We start from the raw sequence: 24658 nt of genomic DNA, 5'->3' as shown, positions 1-24658 counted from the left end.
ATCAGTGTCAGGGCTGGAGAGTGGGTTGGGGATGTGTGTGTGTGAGTGTGTGTGTGTGCGCAGAGGGGGTGTTGAGGCAGTCACTGCCTGTAGAAGGGCCCCTAGCGCCAGACATTAGTACTGGCCTGGCTGATTACTCCCACTATCGGATCCACAACTCGAACATCGCAGTGTTATCGAGGCTCGAACGCGGTCACACGTATGGACAAGCGCACGTAGCTCCGGGGTCCCCGTCTGTTTTCTCCGTGCGCATAACGGACTACACCGACGACTCGTATTTTGTTTTTTTATTTTTTTTGGCACCTCTCTGCGCTCCGGTGTCTCCTCTGCAGGGCCTCTTCAGTTTACGGGAAAAAAGTGGGTGTTTGCTGCTCACTGGTGTTTCGGCGGCGGCGGCGGCGGCGGCTTCGAGCGCAGCGCAGCGACGTGAAGTGTCCTCGATGGCTGGCTGGAAGGACGGATCGGTGCAGGAGAAGTACCGGCTGGTTGTGGTCGGGGGCGGCGGTGTCGGCAAATCAGCACTGACAATCCAGTTTATCCAGGTCAGTAGCGTTCAGCCTTCCCTTCAATGTAGCCGTCGCTTTGATTTCACTGCTCAGGCGGAGGGAGGCCGGACACCGGAGCCCCGCAAGCGCGCACCGGGCTCCGTTTGTTTCTCCGCTACTTTGCCGAGGCCACAAACTATCAGCCGAGGGGCTGCGGGATTACGCTTCAGTGAGATGATCTTATTTTGTGAATGTAACAGGAGAGGACGGCTGTCACTTTAACACGATGGTTTCCGACAAATCCACTTCCACTTTGCAGTTATAGCCGCCAGTCAAAAGAGAAAGGAAAAGTGGGTCTGCAGGGCAAAGTGGCACATCTCACTGAGTTGGTTTAACTGTGATATTTAAGTTAGTTTAACTGTGATATTTAAGTTGGTTTAACTGTGATATTTAGCCTGTAATAGTCCTAAAGGCTGTAGGAGAGAGAGAGGAGTGCAGAAAGTGCAATGGATCATAGTGAGGATTGGGTTGGAGAGAGAAAACACACACACACACACACACACACACATACACACACATGCTCCAAATCTCATTGGAAATATGTGAACTAGACAGAGAAAATCCGTTAGGGCTGAGTGACTGTAAAATAAACAGCAGCAGCACAAAATGTCCATTGAAAGACTTAGAAACAAGCTGCTGCCTAATCCGAAGCACCTCCAGTAAATGAAGACGAGCAGCATACTAATAAGAAATATTCTTAGAAACGGAGCCGCCTACTTAAAGAAGGCTCATCTGTGTCACATATAAAAGGCATGTAAACAGTTTACCTCCCTCTACCCCTGGTTGCATTCCAGCACGCTGCAGACACGGCCTGCGCTGCTTTGACCTTCCAGGCTTTCAGAATAGTCATTTAGGAGAGGGCCCACACACACGCAAACACACACACACTGACACACACACACTGTGTCAAAGAGATGACAAACTTTGCCCTTTGCCTTGTGTGCACCCCCCCCCCTTCCCGCCACCTCATGTCGGCGAGTGTTACTGATGCTGGCTCTGGCTTCCAGGAGACCAGACTGCAGGCAGCTGCATGTCTCCACACTGTCAGACAATAGTGGGCTGGCACACGTTTCAGAGTGGGGGTGAAAAGCTTCTGAGTGTGTGTGTGTGTGTGTGTTGGGGGAGTTGTTCTTATGAGGGTTCAAAAAGCTCATTAACTGCATACCAAGTAAAACGGGATCACATAGATGTGGCACAGATTTGTGACCAGTCTGACCTGAACAGGGGAGCATTTAAAGCAGAAAAGACATTTCACGAGATTTAACTTGCAAACGTTACCGTGTTAATACTAATACTGTGATTGTGAAGTTTTTTTATTTATAGTAGAGTAGAATAAATTATTTAAAATGATAGAAAGTCCTAGTTGATCATAGGTGTTTTTATCATCTCACTGAGGTAGATGTGACCAGAGGTTTAGCAATAAACCTAATAATAAAAAGTCTATAGAAATCTCCTGATACCAATCATCATTTAATTCAAATGTCATTCCCAATTCATTCAGATAAAGCTAATCATTTCTGCTAGATCAGTGACTGCCAACACTAACAAGAGTTTTTTTGGGGGGGGATTTTTTCTTTATCTAATGCAAGTATATAAATATTTATTGTAAATCCCCTGTTTGCATTTTTTTCAATATTGTGCTACATAAATAAACTGTGATATGATTCATGATACCTATATGTGCATTATCCACATTATATACATTAGATCTATGTCGTATTCAGTGTGACCCTCAGCTCTGCAGAGATGCTGGCTGTAGGAGCATCTGTGTGATATCCAGACGTTTCTAATAATCTCCTGCCAGGGGAGAAACTAACAGCTGGTTGTGAGGTTGAGACTTTCCTCACAACTACTGTGGTAAAGGAACCTTTTACTGATATCATGTTGGTTTGGTGTGAGGTTGAGTTGGGGGTTGGTGGGTGTGGGCTGGAGGGGTCTGGTCAGCCTGGGTGGGTGAATGGTCATGGACCATGTGGAATTTGGCCCTTCGGCAAAGGAAGTCCCTCTACTGCTGCTCTTAGGACCTCCCAGTTTTGTATGGAAAAACATGACCTGTTTCCTGAATCCCTGAAAGTACCTCTGTGTGTGTGTGTGTGTGTGCATTTGACAGCTTAGATTTGGTGTTTTGTGTTTTGCCAAAAACACAAAGTACCTGACGTAACTTTCACCAGAAATAGTTTCAGTTTTTACACGTTATTACCGTGTATTACTAGGGCTCGTACTCATAAGTGCTTTCTTTGAAAACCTCTGTTGCATGTTGGGGAGGCTGCCGCCAAACGCTATTTACTTTAATCTCTTATGGATATGGTTTCCATCAAATTCGTTACTAGAACAAAGATGTAATTTCGTGTTCTAGGTTGGTAAAACAATTGGTTGTTTTGACATCCAGTTATGAAGTAGGTAAGAAGTTACTATTGTATAAAGGTCTGTGTAAAGAGTTTACTTCTGCAGTCTGACTAGGCTTGGAGCATGTTACAGTCTAGGTTCATTTGAAAATTGTTAATACAATATCTGAGATCCACAAAAAACCCTTTTTTTAAATAGAGCAAACTATATTTTTAACTAAACACAAGTACAGGTGGCTGTACCACAGTTGATTACAAAGAAAGTTATAGTTTGATACAGGAAATATGTCAACCAAGTCAACCAAGTAAACAACGCTATCAATTGATCAATCAATCATTTGGTCTTTCAGTGTTGATACTTGATTCTGTGGCCACATATCAGTCATTTCTAAAGAGGGTTGATGCTCATGGCTGATCTCGAGGGAGTCTAAGACAAAATAGAAAATAAAAAAAATTAAAATAACTTCCTCTTCACTCTGCTGAGGCAGGGTTTTTTTGGGGGGGAGTCAGTGGGTAAAAATGATGTTGTTAGCAATACGAGTGGCAGGTCCCTTTGGAGCTGCTGGTCACCCCAATGCCAAGCATTTGACTCAAGCTGAAATAGCATGGGGATGACATAACATTGAGTCATCTGACAAAAGTTGTGGAACACAGCGCGTTGTTTAATGTGACGTCTGTAAGGGAGGAAGCATCCCAAGTAAGGGAAAACATGAGTCATGTTGGCCATGTGAAGACTACATGTGTGATGGTGTGTGACTCTGTAGCTTAGTTTTTTTTATTTATCAAAAAAATAATTTCTTGTAAAAACATTCCTCATTTACACCGGGTAACCGAAGTAGCTGCTAGAATGTGATGTCTCCATTATGAGATTGCTGGCTGAAAAACATGGTGTTGCTTGCTCACATGCTTTGCTAATATTAGTGTGGTGGCAGCCCTCAGCAGTGGAGACTAATAGATGAGAGCAAAACATCCTGACTGATCATGACCAGACGGATTAGTTAAGGATTTCTGTAGACCTCCGCTGGATTTACAGCGAGTGAATAAGTAACCGCTGTCTTTCTCCTATTCTGCGTAACGCCCACACTTTCTAGTGTGGCTTTGAGTTCTTAGATATGAGATAATTTAGTAGTTCAATAGAAAAAACACTGATTATAAGAAGAGCCCTCACTGAATGGACATATGGAGACAAGGTGTGATCTTGGTAGTAGTGTTAGAGCTCGGTGCGGTAGGCGCAGTTTCATGTGCATTTCTCAGAAACAGCCACAGGTGGTTGAACAAAGTGTTTGCAGTGACACTTATGTAGATGTGTGTTGGAGACTTAGTTTAGAGGCTTTGTTGTACGTACCGCACGTGATATGCTCTCAGTCCATTTTTGGCTACAGGCTGTTTTGTAACTTTGTGTCTGGCTCAGTGATATGTCACATGCCATACCGCTGAGTACAAACAATTCCATTTATATATCTGACCAGTGTTCCTTCATCTCCTTTAAGGGAGCTTGATAGTTTTTTCTTTGAAATGAAAGATTGAACCGCATGACAGTAAGCGCTTTTTCAGTGTATGTGTGTGTGTGTGTGTGTGTGCAGGTGATGAGTGTACGTTGTTTGTTCAGCGCTGTAGGCGGGACACCTGTTGCTTTCTCACGGCGCAGAATCATAATGAGAGCAAATAAACTGCCCCGTGGTTTTTCACAACAGGATTTCTGACTGACTATAAAGTACACTAAATGAATATCATATATTAAAGACTCAGGAGCAAAGCTTTTAGCAACATGTCACCCAGAAAGAAAAAAGAAAAGGTGCCTCTTCAAACTGTGTGCATGACTGAGTCAACACTTTGGACTCTTTTTGTGAATGGCTTCACAGTCACTTTGCATGTGAATCCTCCATCCGGTTCACAATGTCTATAAGCACAAAAATAAAAGAAAGCCATTTGTGTGCGTGTTTCTATGAGCAACCTGCATTGTGTGCATATCCAAGTCTGAAAACCAGATACTCTTATTCATCTGATAACACATAGCTGTCATTCCAAAGTTTTTTACTTTAAAGTCCTTCACAACACACACACACACACACACACACACACACACACAAACACACAAACACACACACACACACACACAGACCATAATAACTGTTTAATGTTTCGTACTCCAGTGACCACTCGACAGTAATATTTAAAACAGTGTTTTGCATGCCCTCAACACAAAGTTAGTTTATTTATGTCTTACTTTCCATATTCCTGGTCACAGCCTTTACACCCAAATACCATTTACCACGCAAACCCTGTGTGTGACAAATTCAACCTGTGCACAGTTTGTCATTTATTAGGATTGATTTCTTTATTATGCTCATGAAAAGTTAATGTGGCAAAACGCTGTGTGTAAATTAAGAAGAATACCCGAACCCAACGCTACCTTTAATCAATTTGAAAAAACGTCATATTTACTGTTTCTTCTCCTTCTCATTATCAGTCTCTGGCTCATGAGCACGGTTCAATAATTCGCACTGACCCATTAACATCGACTGCAAATGCAAGTTTATTCTGCGCCCCGGTGTTGTTTTGAAAGAGCATTAACTGTGCTCTGATGAGAACATACTGTAGCTCTCATTCTTCTGTGCGCTTCTCTTTTTTGACATGTCATTATGGGGCGGTGACATAGTTATGACTGTATGTTTGATGTTCACAGACTTCGGTGAACATCAGACTCTAACCAAATGTAGCCCATTGTAAGTATATTTGTACAAATGATGGTATGAAATCTCCCGGGCGTGTGGTTTGTCTCAGTGTCAACCTGAAGCATCAGAGGCTGTAGTGTACAGAGCGGATAGATAGATTAGTTTCTTTTTTAATTCAGTTTCATATTCAAAGACTACTTGAAGTTTTACCACATAGGGACATCAGGTGGTGGGTCTGTGTCGCGTTACGTGCTTCATGTCACTTTTTTTTTTTGCATTTGTTTGTACGATTTATTGTAAAGCTGGAAATATTGACTGTCCAACACCCACACCAGAGCACAACATGTCTAAATAAAGGCCAGATAAAATAAGATTGCCATGAAATTTGTCATGATTATTCATAGTTCCCAGGAGGTGGGTCATAATGTTTGTGGCAACTCTCTGACCTTTCCGCCATCAGCCCTAAACAAGTATGGAAAACATCGTCTTACACAAGATATGTTTAAATGTAAAGAGCTTCGTACATTCACACATAGGGGGAGATCCCTCCAGCACATCCCTCAGAACAAATTTAACAAAATTTCATCCAAATATATGAGAATTACTAAGTGCTAAGTAGTATAGTTAGATGATGAATCAGTTTATATCGGCTGCACTTTTGTAATATGGGATGCGATGCACATGATTGCAGCACTAAATGCATTTTAATCTCCTCATTGAATTCATGGATAAATACAACCCTGTTGCTTAGGTAATTTTGTTCAATCTGGCAAAATGCCACGCATCACACCATAGGAATGTTCATGCAAAAGGGAGTTCGGAATTTGTACAGACACTCCCACCCATCTGGGAAAGCTCCAGAGAGTAGCAGGTCATCCCTTTTGCTCCTGCATAATGAGAAAGTAATGACCATCCAGGGATGAAGACCGTTCATAGTCAGCAATAGCTCAATGTACAGTAAATACAATAAAGAAATTCTTATGACACGAGTCACAACTGGTGCAAATTAGTGTGTTTTTGTGGTTGTGTATTGTGGATGATTGTAGTTAAATGTGCTGTAACCGTGTTTTATTGTCAGTCTAATACATGAATGGATTCATTGTCGGTTTCCAGGACAAGTAGGAGCAGATGCACTGTTACACAAATGGTGTTTACATTCATATTTCAGCAGCATTTCACTCTCCTTTCTGTCTTGTGTGACTTTCACTGTCCTTTACCTGTGTCACTGTTTACTCATGTTCACCAACGTTGGCTTGCATCCTCACTAGTACCTGAGAAAACAATGGGTAGTGCTCACCTTCCTTTGTACGTGTGCTTCCTCATTGTGCACACTTCTCCTGTAGGTTGCTTAACATACAGTAGGTGTCTGTTAGAAGTTAGTTCTGTTTTGTTTTTTCATACTATCGCTTGTTGTGCAGTTTCGTGAAGAGTTCCGTGACATTACTGTGCACACAATCATTACCTTATTCAGCAAAAGAGGATTTTCAGCCTAGACGTTGGGCTGGAACGTGTTTATTGTGTGGCAGGTGTGAACATTTTCTATGACACCCTCCTTTAGTCAAGAAAAAAATGTGCTCCCTCTCAGAAGCTCTGACTCACGCTTTAACATGAATGCAACAGTAAGAGGGTGTCATGTGTGAGAACGATTAATATTTGTAAAGCTGATGTAAAAAGGCAGTGATGGGATAGAAAATTCATTTAAAATTATACCAGTCACCAGATGTTCTCTAAGCAGTCCTGTGGTGCTTTTTCAAGCCTCTTCTCTGCTTGTGTAGAGCTATTTGCTGGAGTTTAAAGGTGTTGCCCACCAAAAATTACAGATCTGAGATCGAATGATAATTCTTCCTCTCTCTCTATGTCTACGTTATATATATTGTAGCAAAGCAAGCAAGAAACTAACGCTAATTATATATATCCTCTTAAGACCCGAGCTCTAATTTGATATGCATTTTGAAATTCATTTTGCTATTTGGGCTTATTGGAACCCGATAAGTACAAAAACTAAGCATCATCTTTTCACAAACATTTTCAGAAAAGACATCATTTGTTTACATTTTAACCTAATTATAACACAATTGCTTTATCAACACATAACAATCATAACAACATTTTGCATTAAAAACTAGCAATGCCCTTTTCTTTACATACCTATTTGTGAAAGGCTGTGTAACAGTTGCGATCAGCCCAAAATGTGTGTACGCAAGGTCCTAAGAGGATATATATATATATATGTATATGTATATGTATATATATACACACACACATATATATATATATATATAGATAGATAGATCAAACTTCCCTCATGTTCTCAGTCTAATAGCATAAAGGAGGTGATGACTATATGCTTACTAATATATGTTACTCATGATGACGCAGTGAAAGAAACTATGATTAAACATCTGTGGTGGGAGCAAAGATGTTCAATCTGATCTGCAGGTTGTGCACACTCACTCTTAGTTTTAGTGAATAACATACTTTCTGTGTAAAAAACAATTATTTATGTGTTTATCGGCTGTTTGTGATCCTGCAGAGATTAATGAAAAATAATCTGAAGAATCTGTCTTAGCATTTAGAAGATAGCACCATGTATCAAACACTGGTCATAATTACTGTACATATAATGTTTTTGACTTATTCACTGCTCTGATCACTGGTTCAATTAAAATGCAAGTCATTTTCATGTATTGACATTGCCATTGATTGTGCTGCTAACGTCTTTAGCAAGAATTGCATTAATCTAGATAAATGAATTGCAATAATCTAGGTCTGCAATAGGGTCTGGATGAAAAAACAAAAGCCCTCAGAATAGTAGAACAATGATAGGTAAAGGTTTCCTCTTTATCTCCTCAGTTTGTTCCAGCGTCTCTCTCTTTCACCTCTATGCTTCCTCTATGCCCATTAGCTTGTTTACATATAAAACACATGGAGATCTGAGTGAAGAACTCCTGCAGGTAGTTTAATGGATGCATGCCATAGGCCCTGGAAGTCACCACCAGCAAGGACAAAAGTCAGATAAACTGATCTCTTTGTGTTTCCTCTTAAATACTTATTGAGCATTTCACTTCAAATACAATATCAGCTGCAGCTTATGTGGCCCTGAGCAAAGCATTTAATCCGTTCTAATTATAATAACTTAATTATTGAATATGAAAAAAATGTTTTCAGTGTTAAATGTAATATTACACGGTAAATAAAACCAGCTTCTGCCAAACATGAGCTGCAACTAAGAAGTTTATTGAGGTTCAATTTGTATACCTTTTAACATACAAATCTTTATTTTAATAATTGCACTATGAGGCATATGTCAACTGTTTATGAGTAATTTGAAGTAGCATTTCGCTCTGATAGGTAAAAAGAAAAGCCTGTTTCACCTGCCATATCCCCGCTTGTTTTCTGGTCACTGCCCCTCAGATAATCAGACAGACATCGAGGGGAGCTTGTTCCTATGTGTTGTTTTTAGCCATTGTTCTGTATTCACACATCTGTCTGTTTCAGAATAACTAGCCACAGTATCAGGTCTCACATCTCAGAATCATGTAACAACAACTCGGGCTATGGGAAACTGACATGCTGCTTATTTTAGCAACACATTTCCCACTGGCTCCTAACATTGAGCAAGAGATATATTTGAATATGTTTGGATGCAGCTAGCCTTTATCCCGTTGTGGATTTTGTATTTCTGATTGACTGTTTTCATGCAACTTTGTTGACAGAGCACTAGATGATTTTTTAAAGCACTCTCCTGTCATTGATGTTGGGCCTTCAGCTGCCTACCAGGCAGCTGGTGGACATTTGGCATGTCCTATGCAGACAGTGTCCAGAGGCATGTGGGGCACCTGCTGTCCATCAGGGGGAGGTGAGGCATGGAATGAGACACCCCCTCAACAGGTGACAGCACAGTACAACTCACTGCACAAATGTGTTGATGACAACGGCCAAGTGTGACTTCTGTCCTCAACAAATGAGCTTCTAAGTCTGTTCCACTCATAAGGAACCACAGCGTGAGCAGTAAACCTCAGGTACATGTGTGGATACATTTGGGAACATGTGAGTTTGGCTGAGTCAGTTGTTGTGTTATATTAAACTAACAACTGTATGTGACTCTGTTCTCAGCAGACTTTTAATCTGGCACACGTCAGTGCACAAGTCAACAGCTGCCCAGATAGCATTTGGTATGTCTAACCAAAACATTGTCCGCTGACTGCCAGCCCTCCCCAGATACTGCCCAGCTCAGACCAGTTCACTTTGTCAGTTGTTTAAGATTTTGCTATAAAGACATTAGACCGCCTCCAGAACACGTTCACTGCAGCTTGGCGTAGATTCTCTGCTATCTGTGGAGGAGTTAACATCGTTCCCTCAAATGATTTCGTTTGGTGTGTTGATGAGGGTTTCTGTCTAAAGGCTCGGTTACACCAGAAAGTGCCACAGTGAAATTCATGCTGTGTTTATGTGTTTACTTGAGTGTTTTTGAAGGGAGAAAATGCCATTCAAGTTACAGTTTACTGGTGATGAAAAGAGAAAAAATCAGCTTTAACCATGTTTGGAATAAACAGATTTTGCAGTTTAATTGTGACTGTAACACCTCACGTCTCCGTTTTACTGGTCTGTAAATGCTGCACATTCAAATATAATATTTCTTTAAACCTTACGTTGATTATCTTTTAATTTTTCTCTCCAATGTTCTACTAAGAAATTATAAAACTGCTTTAGAACTGTTGAATATGATAATTATCTATACCAATGTAAAAAGCTCTAATGATGTAATGATGACAGGGCAGGAACCTACAGAGCGAGAAGGGAAGCGTCCATACGTACTGTACCACATGCTAAGAACTGTAATGTGACAGTAGGAAACAGTTTCATTGTAAAATGACAGTCGTGTTCATTTCTGCAGTTTCTGTACATTTCTGTAGTTTAGTTATAAACAGTTGCTCTTTTCTAATCTTCATTTGTGAGCCAGCTCTTTAGATCCTGTGACACGGCATCCCATTATTTGGTCAGTCATACGGTTTTCCTGACAACCATAGACTGTAGACTGTGAGCCACACTCCGCTGAGTGACTTTCTATGTTTTTTTGTTTTTTTTGAAAATCACACAGTAGTGTCTCTGTCCACATCGTCACTGCAGTAGCTGATGTCCTCTCACTGAGACATCACAGTAATGCTTTGTTGATGCGAGCATGTGCAGTGCTACTTCTGCACTAAGACAAGCAGAGGAAGAAGAACTGATTAAACGACCTGACTCTCAGTATATGACAACATGTACAAATTCTTTTATGTTATAAAAGAAATACAGCACAACTCTAACACCCGCTATCTGCTCATAGAACCTCACAGCTGTGTTTTCACTATTCTGCCCTTGGCTTGTTTCATTTATCCTCTACATCAATTCCACTTCCAGTGCACATGGGTCTAGGTTTTCTCATCTCCAAAAAAGCAGCCACTGATGAAGATTCGCTAGAGCGAATCGCGGTCAGGGAGTATCACCATGTCTTTTTAGAAAGTTAATCTTATCAAAATAAGTCTTTATTTCCTGTCCCTCCCAGCAAAACAAGGAAGGGCCGTAGAGAAAACGGCATCGATAACCCATCAATGGCTCGGCTTAGGGCAGGCTTAATTCAGGGAAGGGGAACATTATGTGATGTCACATGGTTAGCTAGAACAATAAGGGCGGTTCACATAGTTCTCTGTCTTTGTGTTGTTTTGTTTAATCAGTTTTGTGGGCTATTTACACAGGTCTCCGCTTATAGTGCAACAAAATGTACCTACAGAATTGAGATAAAGAAGTAGATTGTAGTGTGACCACTTTAGAGCAGACGGGCAGCTTTGAGCCCAGTGATCTGGTAGAAAAAAGGCCTTTAAATGGCACCTCTTTCATTCTATACCTTTGAGTGGGTTCAAACGTGTTTAGAGTCCGGCACACATTGATATTTAGCAGGGCGATTGAAGTCTTAATGCCAGAGAGGTTAGAGGAGAGCAGGGGGTTGACTGCGCCAGGAGTTGGCCTACTTAGTGGGACATTTATCCTCTGCTTTATTCTCTGCATGAGTGCTATCCCCAAGCCTGCAGCCTTCGGTTCTAGTAGGGCCACTCAGCACCTACTGCGTAGTTTGATTTTATTGTAAAGTACCAGTATGTCAAAGTATAGTCCACGACTACCTTTTTAATGTGCTTCATTAATGACCACTTGAATGACAATAGTTAAATTATTATTATTTATTTAGTTAAATCTGAATGGGTTTAGATTGACAGTGAAAAGGTTTAAATTCCACTTTATTGTCATTGAGCAGAGTACAGGTTTAATGACGAAATGTGAAATGGAGTTAGAATCTAACCAGAAGTGCAAACAGTGCAGACGTGAGTAAGTAATACTACGGCTTAAGTGGTTCCAGAAGTCAGATGATGTTCTATTCAGTGGTGAATATATATGAATAAGAAGAGTTTGGACATCACTACTATCATTAGCTTAATCAGCAATGATCTGGCTAAAAACATATTATACTGTATCTATCATAACAAAGTCACTAGACTGACATACTTCCAGAGGCAACATAATGCATGTAAGCTCATTAAATTTTAAAATAATAAGAACAGTACATATATTGTACAATACAATCGGAAAAGCATTTGATGAGATCGATCCCGTGGCAAGAATCAGTCTGCCAAGAGGTTATACAGCTTGGCATGTAGAAGTAAAGACGCAGCAATTGCTAATGCAGTAGTACTGCATTTACTATACAGACCACAGACTATAAGACCAAACGGGGCGTAGCCCAAAAAATATCATCTTTGTGAATATTGAGCTTTAATAGGGAAACTAACAAAAACTGAATTATCTTTAAAGAGTTTCACTGGTCTGCCAGCATGTAAGGACAAGGCAGTGATTGAAGGGACAGGCTATTGATTTGTTGCGCATTAGGAGGAAGAGGACTGATGTGTATGGGTTCCTTTCATTTGGCGTCTGGCCAAGTTTCAGTGCTACCTTCAAACATTCAGTCAGACATCGCTACTATGGATGTTGAGCAGACCACATGGTCGTTCAACTTTACAGCAGCGGCTTTAGACTTTGGAAAATGACCTGGCTCAACCAAAACTTGTTTTATTATTATTTTCATCTAACTCTTGCAGCGATGCGTACTCTCTCGAAGCTCTTCCCCACTTTTACAGAATGCTCCTTTAAAGCAGGGGACACATTGTGTGCTCGCTTTCTCTCCTCGTGTATTAGGTATTGAATAAGTGACCTTTCTGGTTTGTATGAGCTCATGGGAAAAGTGGGTGTTTCCACAGGAAGTTAATGCCTTTCCCTCCCCCTCTTTTTCTCTTGCTCTCCCTCATGTAGCCTACAGTCTCCCTCCCCCTCAAACCTTTCATTCTGTCTTATTTTTTCCACTATTTCTCACTTCCAGCACTCTTAAGTACTCAACACAACAATGCTCCTCACAAAAACTCCTGGGTCACTCGTGTGAAAGCCAGTGAAGCATGAGAAGAAAGGCGATGATGGAGGAGGACAGACAGTGTAAAGATGCGAGGAATAGGTCTTCACATCCATCTGTTTATCATTAAACCCTCGTGGTTGACTATTTGATTACTGACAGCTGTGTTGTCCAGCCCCAGAGATTTAGCAAAGGTTAAATCTGCACGGGTTTGAGGACAGGAAGTGATACACAGATGCCCCTGTCAAATTTCAGTTTTCTTATATCATTTCCCCCCTCTATGCTGCTGTGGTTTAATGCTTAGCTAACCAAGAAACGCAGGTTGAGACAGATTGCAGCTTAGTGGACTGACTGCCTTGAAAGGTTGTAGAGGAAAACCAAGACAGGCATGAATATTTATACCATCACACATTTTTGATAGGCTACATTCATAAGCATCCAGAATGGATGAGATGCTTTGGTCATGATGATATCAGGAGTGGATCATTGCGATCTGTCACATTCTGCTGTCTAGCTGAGGCAGCAACTTGGCAGGCTCCAGACTGTCTGAGCATGGACTTTATGTCCTTAATTGAAATTGCTGCATTTGGCTCTGGCCCACTGAACAAGTCTTACAAATGGCACGTTTCACCTGTCAGCTTGAGGGCAACCCCCACCACCACTCTCGCCTCATGGGGGACCATTCCTTCTTCTTGGTGCTGGTGTCGGTCTATGAAGCGGTTCGCGTTGCTCTGTCAGCAGAACCGAGAGCAAGAACCTGTCTGGGAAGCACAATCTGAACACTCAAAGAGACTTATAGCTTCTTCTGACCCCTGAGGATGTATTTCCTGATAGTGAATGATCATTTTGTCAGATTTTATTCTAGTTCAAGGTTGAACTGGCTTTTTGTATAGCTGCCAAACTGGGAAACTGGTGTGGGCCAGTTGAATCTTTACCATCGAAGATTAATGAGAGCTGATAACTTCTGCACGGCCATGATGATACAGACATTCTCTTTTCTAGACAAAGCTCCCTGATTCAATTTGTGCTACGGTAACTGAGAACGTGTTTTGGACTGTTTTCGTCAACCCTCAGTTCATTTTGCAAAAAGCATGAAACCACACTAAGCTCACACTTTCACACCCACTCCTTCATCTAGAGCTATTTTTTGCAACGTTTTGTTCTCTATGTGCAAAAAAACAAGTGGGCTGAACTGAATGGTTCTTTGGTCATTGAGAACTTGAATGTGTTCAATTTTTTTTTCTCACAATTGAACATTTCTTGTAGTATGCTTCAGCTTTTTCAGAGGAAAACATTGTGGCAAGCTCTGGTTTGTTTGTGCGCGGAATGAGGAGGTTGGGGAATATTTAAAAATTGCAGATGAAGACAGATTTCTGTCCTAGAATAGCACAATTTAATGGCATTCGATCTGCATTTTTCTTTAATTAAAGAAAAACTACGGCTGATGATTTTCATGTTGAGGTCTGTAAATTCTCTTTGGGCATTGAGCCACGCAGCAGGTAATTAACACCTAACCATGTTGATGACTATTTGGTTTAGCTCAGCATTCCCTCTCCTAATGACAGTAGGTAGACGCACCATTTCCCCTCATCTGTGTAGGTACAATGTGTTTTTCTTAATTAATCGCCTAAGGTGTTTTTTTCTCTGTGTGTGTGAAACTCTTACTTGTATCTGTGCACATAGGATAACTGACACAGAGATGGAAAATGATCTATATTTAGTGTTACTGAAGCTGTGTGTGTGGAGAGGAAATGGGTGCATAGTGCAAGCATGATGTTGATTTCACGCCTACACATATCACCCATTCTTTCTTTTCTTGACAACCAGCAGTTGTACGAGACTGGATTTGTTGCTTCAAAAGAGAAAGCGTGTCAGGTGTTTCACAGTAATTTATATGCAGTGTATACATGAAATATATGAAACACTACAGGCTGGACCACATAGAGCCTCTGATACTGATACTGAATATGATTTAGAAGGCAGATACACCTACACACTGTCCGATGCTATCTTTGTGGTTTGTTCTGCTGAGATTTGTACAGTCCTAGTCATTAGGAAATGCGTTACTGAAGCAACAACAACAACAACTAAGTCAACTGACAGGAAGTTTGTCAACAACAAATCGTTCAGTCATATAAACCAGTTATCACATATTTTTCTGCCTTTAGCTTCTCAACTGTGATAATTTCTTCTAAATTGCCTAACATTGAACGGAACTGTTGACACACAGCAATGAAAATAGCTGGTTTAAAGATACCAAGATGGACCAAGATTTCTGTCCTTTTATTGCTTTTCCAAAACCTATTTAATCTGATAAAATAAGCAAGATAGTTATCGATTTACTTCTTCACTCTTGTCTGACATAGAAAGCTGTGCTGCAGCTGTCGTGCAGCCGTGTATTCATGGTGAAAACAGGCCTCTAATGCTTTCCTGGTGGGAGCGTGCATGTGCTGCGTGTGGGTGGAGGCCTGGGATGTATAGTTGGAATTCTGGAGGGGAACTGAGTGACAGGTTTGGACTTTGTTAGGTAGGCGGGGTAGGGGAACATGCCGTCTGTGACATCACCACCACCCGAGGGCTCGGCTGGACCAGCTGCCTGCTGCAGAGGTGGAGTTTCCTTCCTGCAGAATTGAGTGTGGCCTGACCCACCTTGCCATCAACATCTAAACTGTACTGCAGCTTGGTTCTGCAGCCCTGTAAATTTCACACCATGTTCCTTTTTATTTTAAGTTATACATCATCCTATGTAAGCACATGCTGTACTGATTTGCTTTTTATATTGTGAAGTATATCCACGGAGCAGAGACAAATGCCAAATCATAACAATCTTCATCCCGTTTTGTGCATCATGTAAAGTTGCTACATAAAAAAAAGGGATATGCTTAAATAAAAATGTCCATGAACTTGTGAAGATGCTGCCAAATAACAGGTCTGTTGTAAATGCCTCAGAAGTTTAAGTCACATACCTGAATGTCCACAGAAGCCACAGCATCAGTGAATGTGTGTGTACACTTACACATGAACAAAATAATTGAGCTGTTGACTCCACTGTTAGCGTGAGCTGTCTCCTCATGACAGCTGTGAAATATTTTCATGGAAATGTGTCTAGGAATCCTTCTGCCCGCTCAATATGTACCTGTGAAATAGTCTGGCAGATAACAGTAAGATGTCGTCACAGTCTTAGCTCCAAATGGATTAAAATGTTTGGATTCCTACAGTCAGTGCAGTACTTGAGTTTTATTATGAGTTCTACAAGCAGAGATAGAAATCATATGTTATGTTAATGTCTTAATTGTTTCAGTCATTTTTTACCTGATAAATCATTCAGTTATAAATGTTAGGACAGTTATTTGATAGTTGACACATTTTGGTCACAGCTTTGATATCCAGCTAGTTGCAGGTGGTGGATGTGCAATAGTAAGAAACTATAGGTGTCAGTGCTCCCCAGAAGACGGGGGCATCTCTCCTCACCTCAACCTGACTCATTGTGATTTAGAAGCCTGCCTGATGAAGTCATTGACTTTTAAAAAGTATTAATAGATCATATTACTTGGTGTGACTCAAGCTGCCTCGTGCCCCATGATTATCAGTCGTCCTCCTGAGTCATGTTTGCACTCCCTCACCTAGCTCATCGCTCTATCGCTGCCGAGCTACTCCGTGCTACAGCCCCCTGATAGTGCTGGCTTGTGCTGCTGGCACTGCAAAACAGGCTCATCCATCATGGGAAACAGTTCTGGGAGAATCAGCTTGGACAAAACAGAGGGCAGCAGCTACACTAGCCATGAATGTAGAGGGAGGGGAGGAATAGCCAAAGCAGTGCGGGGCTCAATGCGGCTGCCCGGGGTTGACAGAACAGGAATAAGAGGTTGACGGGAAGCTGAGGTCACGTGCTGAAGTGATGGCTGGGAGAGGGGTGGGGAGAAGGATGAGAAACACAAGCAGCCTCTTTTCCCCCCCTCTCCCTTTCTCTTTCTGTCTCTGTCTGGTTGTGTGAAGGCACACTGAGAGTGCAGTGAAGCAAGCACGTTCTAGGATACACAGTAATACTGATGAATTATTGAGCAGTGGTGAGTGGATGTGACATAGGCCGGCAGACTTGCATGCTGCAGAGCGACAGAAGAGTGAGAGGGAGAGATTATCTGCAGCTACAGAGGGTTGCAGGTGGGAGAAAAGAATTTGTATGCTGATGATATAAGAGTCAACATATTAGAAATATCAACTTACACATTTGGATTTGACAGTGGAAAGACTCTGTTGGTGATTTACTGACCAATGATATAAACACTCGACACACATATCTTGTCGACCAAAATAAAAGTCAGTATGTTTTTATCTAATAATAAGTTGATGTAGCAGAAATGCTGTAATCAGAATTAAGGAAGTGATTCATTAGTTTCTTTTTTTGATCTTGCATCAGCTGTCTACAAATTACTCAAAAGTGTAAGAACTGCATATAATGCAAGGCATGTCTCGTCTCCATGCACAGTTTCACACGCACCAACAAAATAAATGTAAAAAGTTAAATTTTGCTCGTTGTTAAAATGACAGAGGATCTTATCTGGATTTTATGTCCTCGTGATCTCTCTGTGTTTGTGGGGTGTTGGTTTGACATTCCCCGAGCACTCCCCTCAGCTGTCACCACTTAACTAGTCTCAGAGAGGAGCAAGAACTACAAAACATAGGAAAAATGTAAAAAATGCATGTCTCCTCCTCCTCCCGGCTCTCTGGCCCCACCCTTCCAGCTTAGGTTTGTAGGAGACCAGATACTGGCCACAGAATGAAAGAATCAAAGCCTTCGGGAGTGAGTGGTGTGACTTTTGCATCTGAGGAAATGTCTTGTAAATATGTTTTGATCATAGAAAACCAGTCTGCTGTCTAAACCTAAGCTGCGGTTTTTGTGTGAGGCAGCGTGTTTACCTCTTGTCTACAGGACGGTAGTAAAGGTAGAGGTCAGGAAGGCTGTCTGTGCTGTGTTTTAACTAAAACACAAGAACGGAGTGGCTGTTTGTTTTCATAGCCAACCATTTTGAGGCCAGCTGATTTTAGTCACTGTATCCATGATACACACTTTATTATAAGCTGGATTCCAGTTTGCATAGTAGCGTGTTCACTGTGGATACATGGCAAAATAAACTCAACTCAGCATGGGCAGCGCGCAGACTAAAAACTGGATACGAATCACCCGCTATGTAATTCACAGAGAAACCAGAGGAGCTGCTCACAGCTGCAAAAAATGAATTGTGAAAGTTTAATTGGCAGTTACCTCGTAGACACTGTTTGATTTCATTTGCATGGCATGCATATTGCTTCATTTCCTGTTGATATAAAACAGTACAGCATGCTGGTTTCTAGCAAGCTCAAGCCGCAAACATCAGTATGTAGTCACTTGTGGATGGGGATAGTATGTATGTGTATGTCTCAGTGTGATATAATAAATAAACCCTGGACAAAGTCACATGTTCTTCTCTCTTTTCTTTCTCTCCTACAGTCGTACTTTGTCACTGACTATGACCCCACCATTGAAGACTCGTATACCAAACAGTGTGTGATTGACGAAAGGGCAGCCAGGCTGGACAGTAAGTGCACTTTGCTGAACAAATATGACCAGACTAAATGTATAAGTCATGTTCTTATTGCATTACTATTGTACTTGAGGAACTTCAAGAAGAGTCTGTTTTGCCTGTTATTCTGTGTGTGTGTGTGTGCGTGTGCTTTGTGTGCACGCTCTCTAGTCCTCGACACGGCTGGACAGGAAGAATTTGGAGCCATGAGAGAACAATACATGAGGACAGGGGAGGGCTTCCTGCTCGTCTTCTCAGTCACTGACAGAGGAAGGTAAGTGACAGTTCTCGTCATGCGCTAACTCCCAGCTACAGCCTCTCTGCTGTGTCTTCCTCTCTTTTATTCTGTTTGCACATCTCTGTTTACCGTTCACAGCTACGCACTGCCTTTCTCTCCACCCCTGCCTCGCACTCTACTTAAACCATAAATCTTACGCCGGTACTCTCACTTGTTGCCGCTTGTATTTCCGGACCCTCTAGCAGTTGTTCTTGTCATTTTGTTTTGTTCTCAACACTTCCTCCCTCATCCTGTTCTCTTGAATTCACTCATGTACCTTACCTTCTATTTAAAGCCCTCGTGCTGTTCAAACAATAGTGTATGAGCTAAAATAGAGATAGCCTCAGTCACAGGTAAAACTGAACGGGCTTGATGAGAATTTCACAACAATGTCACTCTTTACATGGACTTTTCCATTTTATGATGTAAAGACACATCAGTTATTTAACCTCTTAAACCCTGCTGGTCGTTCTGCAGATAGTAAAGCAGTCTTGCATTGCATTAAACATTTCCAGAAGGAAAAGGGACAAGCTAATGCACATTAACATATATACTGTCAGATATCTTGAGGACAATAAAGGATATATTCCCAAAGATGATAATGAATTTTTCAGAAGAGCAGGTGTATCTGTTTACGGTATAGCCGATTGCTTTTAATAAAGCGAGCGAGTGTGAACAGCAAACTGCGATACTGTTATTAAATTAGATAAAATTGTGCTGTGTTGCACGTAGGCATTGTTTTCCAGCGAACCCTTCATGCTTCAGAGAGAAATCTGAAACCAGCATGGCGGGCACTGCGACTACCAAGAAAGGATACTATAAAGAGAGAGAATCACTTGATATAAACACATTAACGTTAAATACTTTCACAAAAAGTACATAGTAACACAAACGGGGCTTGATTTCATGAACGTGCCAACAATGAGGATTTAAATTAAAGGGGAAATAAAAGGAGGGAAACTAGTAAGTGACAGTATCAGAGCTTAAGTCACCTTGAAAATATCTTTCATATTATTTTTCATAGTATTCTTGCTGCAATGAGTCTGTCACACCCCATCCTCCCTGTCTTTGTGTCCCTGCCCAACAGTGCAGTGATCTGCATTCCCCTGCCGCCACCCACTGCCCCCTCCCAATGTTTATGTTGTAAACAGTCTTTCCTTCCTCCATTTATATTAGTTAAGTCTTTCCAGATTTACTATGTGCTCACCAAGCTGTCTGTGGGCCCTTGGCTGGAATGCCGTCCTGGGTTTGCGGTCACATTCTGCCTCTTTTTTTCCCCAGACTGACATTTTTATTTGCCATTTGGTTGAAAAAGTGAACGTGGCATTTATATTATAGTGGGACAACGGTCAGGTCAGTGCACATAGCAGAGCCTTAGACAACACATTTTATGTTTCTGTAATAGCGTAGCTGACTTTCCTCTTTGCTCACATGTTCTGAACCTCCGTTCTGTTAACCTCACTCTCTGGGTGATGCGTGTTTTCATTCAGCTACATTCACTTTTTTGGTGGATGTATGCACCTGTATTTAAAATCATAATATAACCTTTTATTTGTTCACATAACACCATGTAATGTTTCACAGCTTTGAAGAAATCTACAAATTCCAAAGACAGATTCTACGAGTCAAAGACAGAGATGAATTCCCTATGATCCTTGTAGGAAACAAAGCCGATCTGGAGCTACAGAGACAAGTAAGTCCAACAGATTGCAGAGATGTGAACCCACTGACTGAGAAAACATATACCGAGTCTCTCTTCATCTGAAGAGATAATATCAACCAGTCTGGTGGATTTGCATTTGCATACTTGAAAGTGGAAGCAAGCATTGCAGCTGCAGCTATCTGCTAACATACAACAGGATGTGAGTATGAGACTAAAAGAGGCTGCAGAAACTGTGGTATTGGGAGGGCAGGATGGATGGAGAGAAAAGGGAGTGTGATGAATTTTCTAGCTTTTGGTATGAATAATCTCGTCACTTCTTTCGGTGAATCCACACCACCACCAAATGGTGAGAAGGAACATTACAAGCACGTGTAGGCCATCAGATTATAGCTTTCACAACATTATAGATAACAGAGTCAGTCGCTACACATACAGTAACATAAATAGCTCGAGGCTTTCTGAATAATAGAAGCTGAATTACTCAAACTGTAAGTAAATGTTAATATTATCCGGCAAATCTGGTAGAGAAACACATCAACATATTCAGAAGTTGGTACAGTACAGTCACATGTGTCTAAGGTTCCTTATCCTTATAGTGTTATGTAGGATGAGTATATTTAGTTTAGCTTTAGACCTAATTCCATTTTTGAATGATTCAGTTCCAGATTAAACACACAGCTGTGTCACCAAGAGGGCAGAGGCAGATTTCAGTCAGTGTCCCAGATGCGTTCTACATGCTAATTTAAGTGTGTACTAAACCTACACTTGAGAAATTACAAAATGAGATGCAATCAAAATTGGGGCAAGAGTGTAAAAATCGCTTCATATTCGCTGCTGTTGCTGGACAACATTGTGCCACACTGCACTACGCGTGATCGAGCTTCACGGATGTTGGCACAAAACGGTGTCTGGAGTAACAATTAAAATTAAAAGGAGAGAATTAGCAGTGTTGAAAAACCTATATGTAAATGTAAAATGAACAATGTGAGAAGATAACACCAGTGTCTGAGACGCACAGAAGTGTTCTTCACATGTGCTCGAACACATTTGAACATCAGGTTTAAAGGTTTGTTCTCTTCTTCTTTTTATTCCAGGTAACCCAGGAAGAGGGCCAGCAGCTGGCCAGACAACTGAAGGTCACATATATGGAGGCTTCAGCTAAAATCCGTATGAACGTAGACCAGGCTTTCCACGAGCTGGTTAGAGTAATCAGGTAGGTGTTTCGAGTAGGAATCTTTACATGTTGCCAGCATGTGGAGCGACTCAACCATTTTTCAACTATATTCATGTAAATTCAGCTTAATTTAAAAAAAGGATAAATCTTTATCATTCAATTATTATTTCACTCTGTGTGTGTGGCTCACTTGTTATCCTAAATGTTTTCCTAGCTTATCATTAATAGCCTGGAGTGTGCCAGCTAATTTAATTCAATTCAGTTTTATTGTGTAGCGCCAACAGTACTTAAGATTTAAGACCTTACAAAATATAACTGCATACAGAATTATATAGAAAACCCAACAACCCCACTAATCACTCTCTGTTTTAACTGAAAATTTACAGACAGAAAAAGTAAATGTCCACAGTCCAGAACGTCCTGATAGTTTTGCTGTCTCCTAGGAAATTCCAAGAACAGGAATGTCCACCTTCGCCAGAACCTACAAGAAAAGAGAAAGACAAGAGCGGCTGCCATTGTGTGATCGTCTGAGTCAGCCTTATCACTGTAACTCATGCAGCTACTCTCTACCACCCCACCCACTCTGCCTGACATCACATCCTAAGTGGATGACTGACCGCTGCCTTCTCCACGTGCATGACTTCAGACAGCCTTTTCTGAGATACTTCGATCAGGAACCGCTGTCCCCAGGACATCACTATGGACAACTGACAATGCCAAATTTTAACACCACTCTACCTTCAGCCATAATCTAATTCACACGAGAGTCCCAACACTAAACATTGCCTTTTAAATCAGCCTGACAAATTAATGTTTTGTACTCTGAAGGACTCCTCTTGCCTTGTAGTGATATTTGTATTTGCTACCGAGATTGAATGAAAACTATATATCAAGAATGTTAATGACTTTCTTTAGTTTCCAGTGTCTGGCCAGAGCAGAGAGATTATCTTATGAAGCTTTGTGTATGTTGTGCCATATTCACCTTTAATCCCATGTGCTAATCTGCTACTGTACATAAGTGACATTTGTTGTGATTTTCAAAGTGTATTTCTAATGAGCTATTAAATCACCACAGTACAGTGTGTGAGGTTGAGTTTGGTTTTACATATATGAAAGTGAATATATAAGTATGTATATAAATATATTGCCTAGACAGCCCTTAAAGCTACAGTGGTAGAACTTGCTGGTATTCTGCAGTGGATTCTTTACTTTGTCTGTGGTTTCTTCTTTCATCTCACTTGCCAGTTATGGAGCGTCTACTGTATTAGATTTTTTTAAAGGTCTTATAGATTGAAGGAAATCTTATTCTATGCCATCACCTCAATGTACTGAAAGTAGCAAATTTATCCTAATGTTTTTTGCTAGATAGGTGGTGGTTCAGTCGGAACACGTCACAACACAGATTTCTGAGAAGCACTAGAGACAAAATTATTGGTAGCGCATTGTGTAGCTTTAAAAGGTAACATGATTTCTGATCGAAGCTCTGAACACTGTATTACATGCTCGATATTCAACTCTTGACAATTAATGTTAACAAACCCATTTGTCGCAAATCAAGAAGCTTTCAGTGCTCGGTTTAGTTCGGATCATTCCAGTATAATGCATCATTTCTGTCAACTACGTAGTCTACAAATTACTGTTTTATCATTCCAGTAACACAGTGGCAATGCACTTGTTTTGTGTCCTTTGATTATCCTGCTACACAACTTTTTTCTCCCCCCAATAACCTGCCTTTAGGAAAATAAGGACAAGTGGAAGCATTGAAATGCACGTCGTAAAACAATTAATCTCCAATGGGACATGAACTCGCCGGACCTGCCGCCTGTGGAGCTATCATCACCACAGGCGAAACGCTGTTCTGCCTTCCCTTTCCACTTCTGTACTTCAGTTCGGGCACACAAATGAAGTACCACGTTTTGTTTTTCGTATCATCATCTTGTAATATAAACAAGAAAATCAGATGATGGAAGTAATGGACTTGATTAAATGTTTCTACGCTACTTTTATACATTATTTTCTTATCAAACTAGTTGACAAGTATTTTTATATGTTTATAAGTGAATACATGTTCACAGCACGGCTGTGTATATATGTAAAGAAGAATATTTAATTCTCTTATTTTAAACTGAAGATGACTGTTGGGCCCCAAATTTGAAAAATTGGATTCTTCCCCCAGATGTGACCAGGAATGTTTTCTTTTATTGTGGCTTAGTAATGAAGAATATATTTATCTTGATGTGTTCACCAAAAGCTCACAGTGTAAAATGTCAGGTCAGGTGGGAGAGAGTTTTAGCAATGATTCTGGTCTCTGCACAGGGTCTTTAAACCACATGAGTGAATTGTTGTAATTACTCAGATCTGAAATACACCCTTCCCATCTTACTGCAAAATCTAGTCTGCATCCAAATCATACTGTTTTGTTTTTTGTTTTTACTTTTCCATTTTCTTCCATGTCAGTGTCTTTTGCCCTGTGTCTAGCTTTTGGTGCTAAATAAAATCTGTCATTGAGCCAGATGGGTTAGAGAATCTTTTTTTTTTTAGATTTAAAAACTCTGCCATCAGTGTGTGATGGACAGGATTCAGTCAATGTAATATCCTGTAATTATTTGCAGTTTGACACCAGCTTGTAGTCAAACATCTATCATCTATCATTGATAAGGCCTCTCATTTCTCAATAAGGAATGTCAGAAATATAGGGCATGGTCATATTTGTGCATCATATCTTCAGTCAGAAATACTTTAGTCCAGGTTGCATGAAGTTGCAATGCTGTGCACTTTTTAGGAGGCAGTGTTTCTCTAGATTGTGACATAAAAACTCTCGAGTGGATGAATAAGAATAAAAATGATTACGTTCCTCAGTTAGGTTTACCTACAATGAACTCATTCAAGAGGTGATCTAATTCACACATATGCACATATTTGACCACAAGGGGGTTGCTCTGACTAAGGATGTGAACTGGAACTTGAGATAAGACACAAATAC

General features: G+C 40.8%; 1 protein-coding gene across 1 annotated transcript; it reads left to right on the top strand.

The window, feature by feature from the left end:
- Window positions 1-109: 109 nt before the first annotated feature.
- Window positions 110-24189, top strand: rras2 (RAS related 2). The gene is made up of 6 exons (XM_026378245.1): window positions 110-542; window positions 18489-18576; window positions 18733-18835; window positions 20423-20531; window positions 21596-21714; window positions 22119-24189. The coding sequence occupies exons 1-6, from the start codon at window positions 441-443 to the stop codon at window positions 22204-22206; spliced, it is 609 nt and encodes a 202-aa protein (XP_026234030.1). The 5' UTR covers window positions 110-440; the 3' UTR covers window positions 22207-24189.
- The last annotated feature ends 469 nt before the right edge of the window (window positions 24190-24658 follow it).

This window comes from Anabas testudineus, chromosome 3 (assembly GCF_900324465.2).
Source record: "Anabas testudineus chromosome 3, fAnaTes1.2, whole genome shotgun sequence".
NCBI lineage: Eukaryota > Metazoa > Chordata > Actinopteri > Anabantiformes > Anabantidae > Anabas > Anabas testudineus.
The sequence above is the reverse complement of the archived record's forward strand: the minus strand, read 5'-3'. Positions and strand labels throughout refer to the sequence as shown.

Bases quoted from the DNA above. Each gene is read 5' to 3' on its own strand.
- rras2 (XM_026378245.1), top strand. From the start codon at position 441: ATGGCTGGCTGGAAGGACGGATCGGTGCAGGAGAAGTACCGGCTGGTT. The intron at 20,532-21,595 runs GTAAGTCCAACA...TTTTTATTCCAG, and splicing joins ATCTGGAGCTACAGAGACAA to GTAACCCAGGAAGAGGGCCA. The intron at 21,715-22,118 runs GTAGGTGTTTCG...GCTGTCTCCTAG, and splicing joins GAGCTGGTTAGAGTAATCAG to GAAATTCCAAGAACAGGAAT.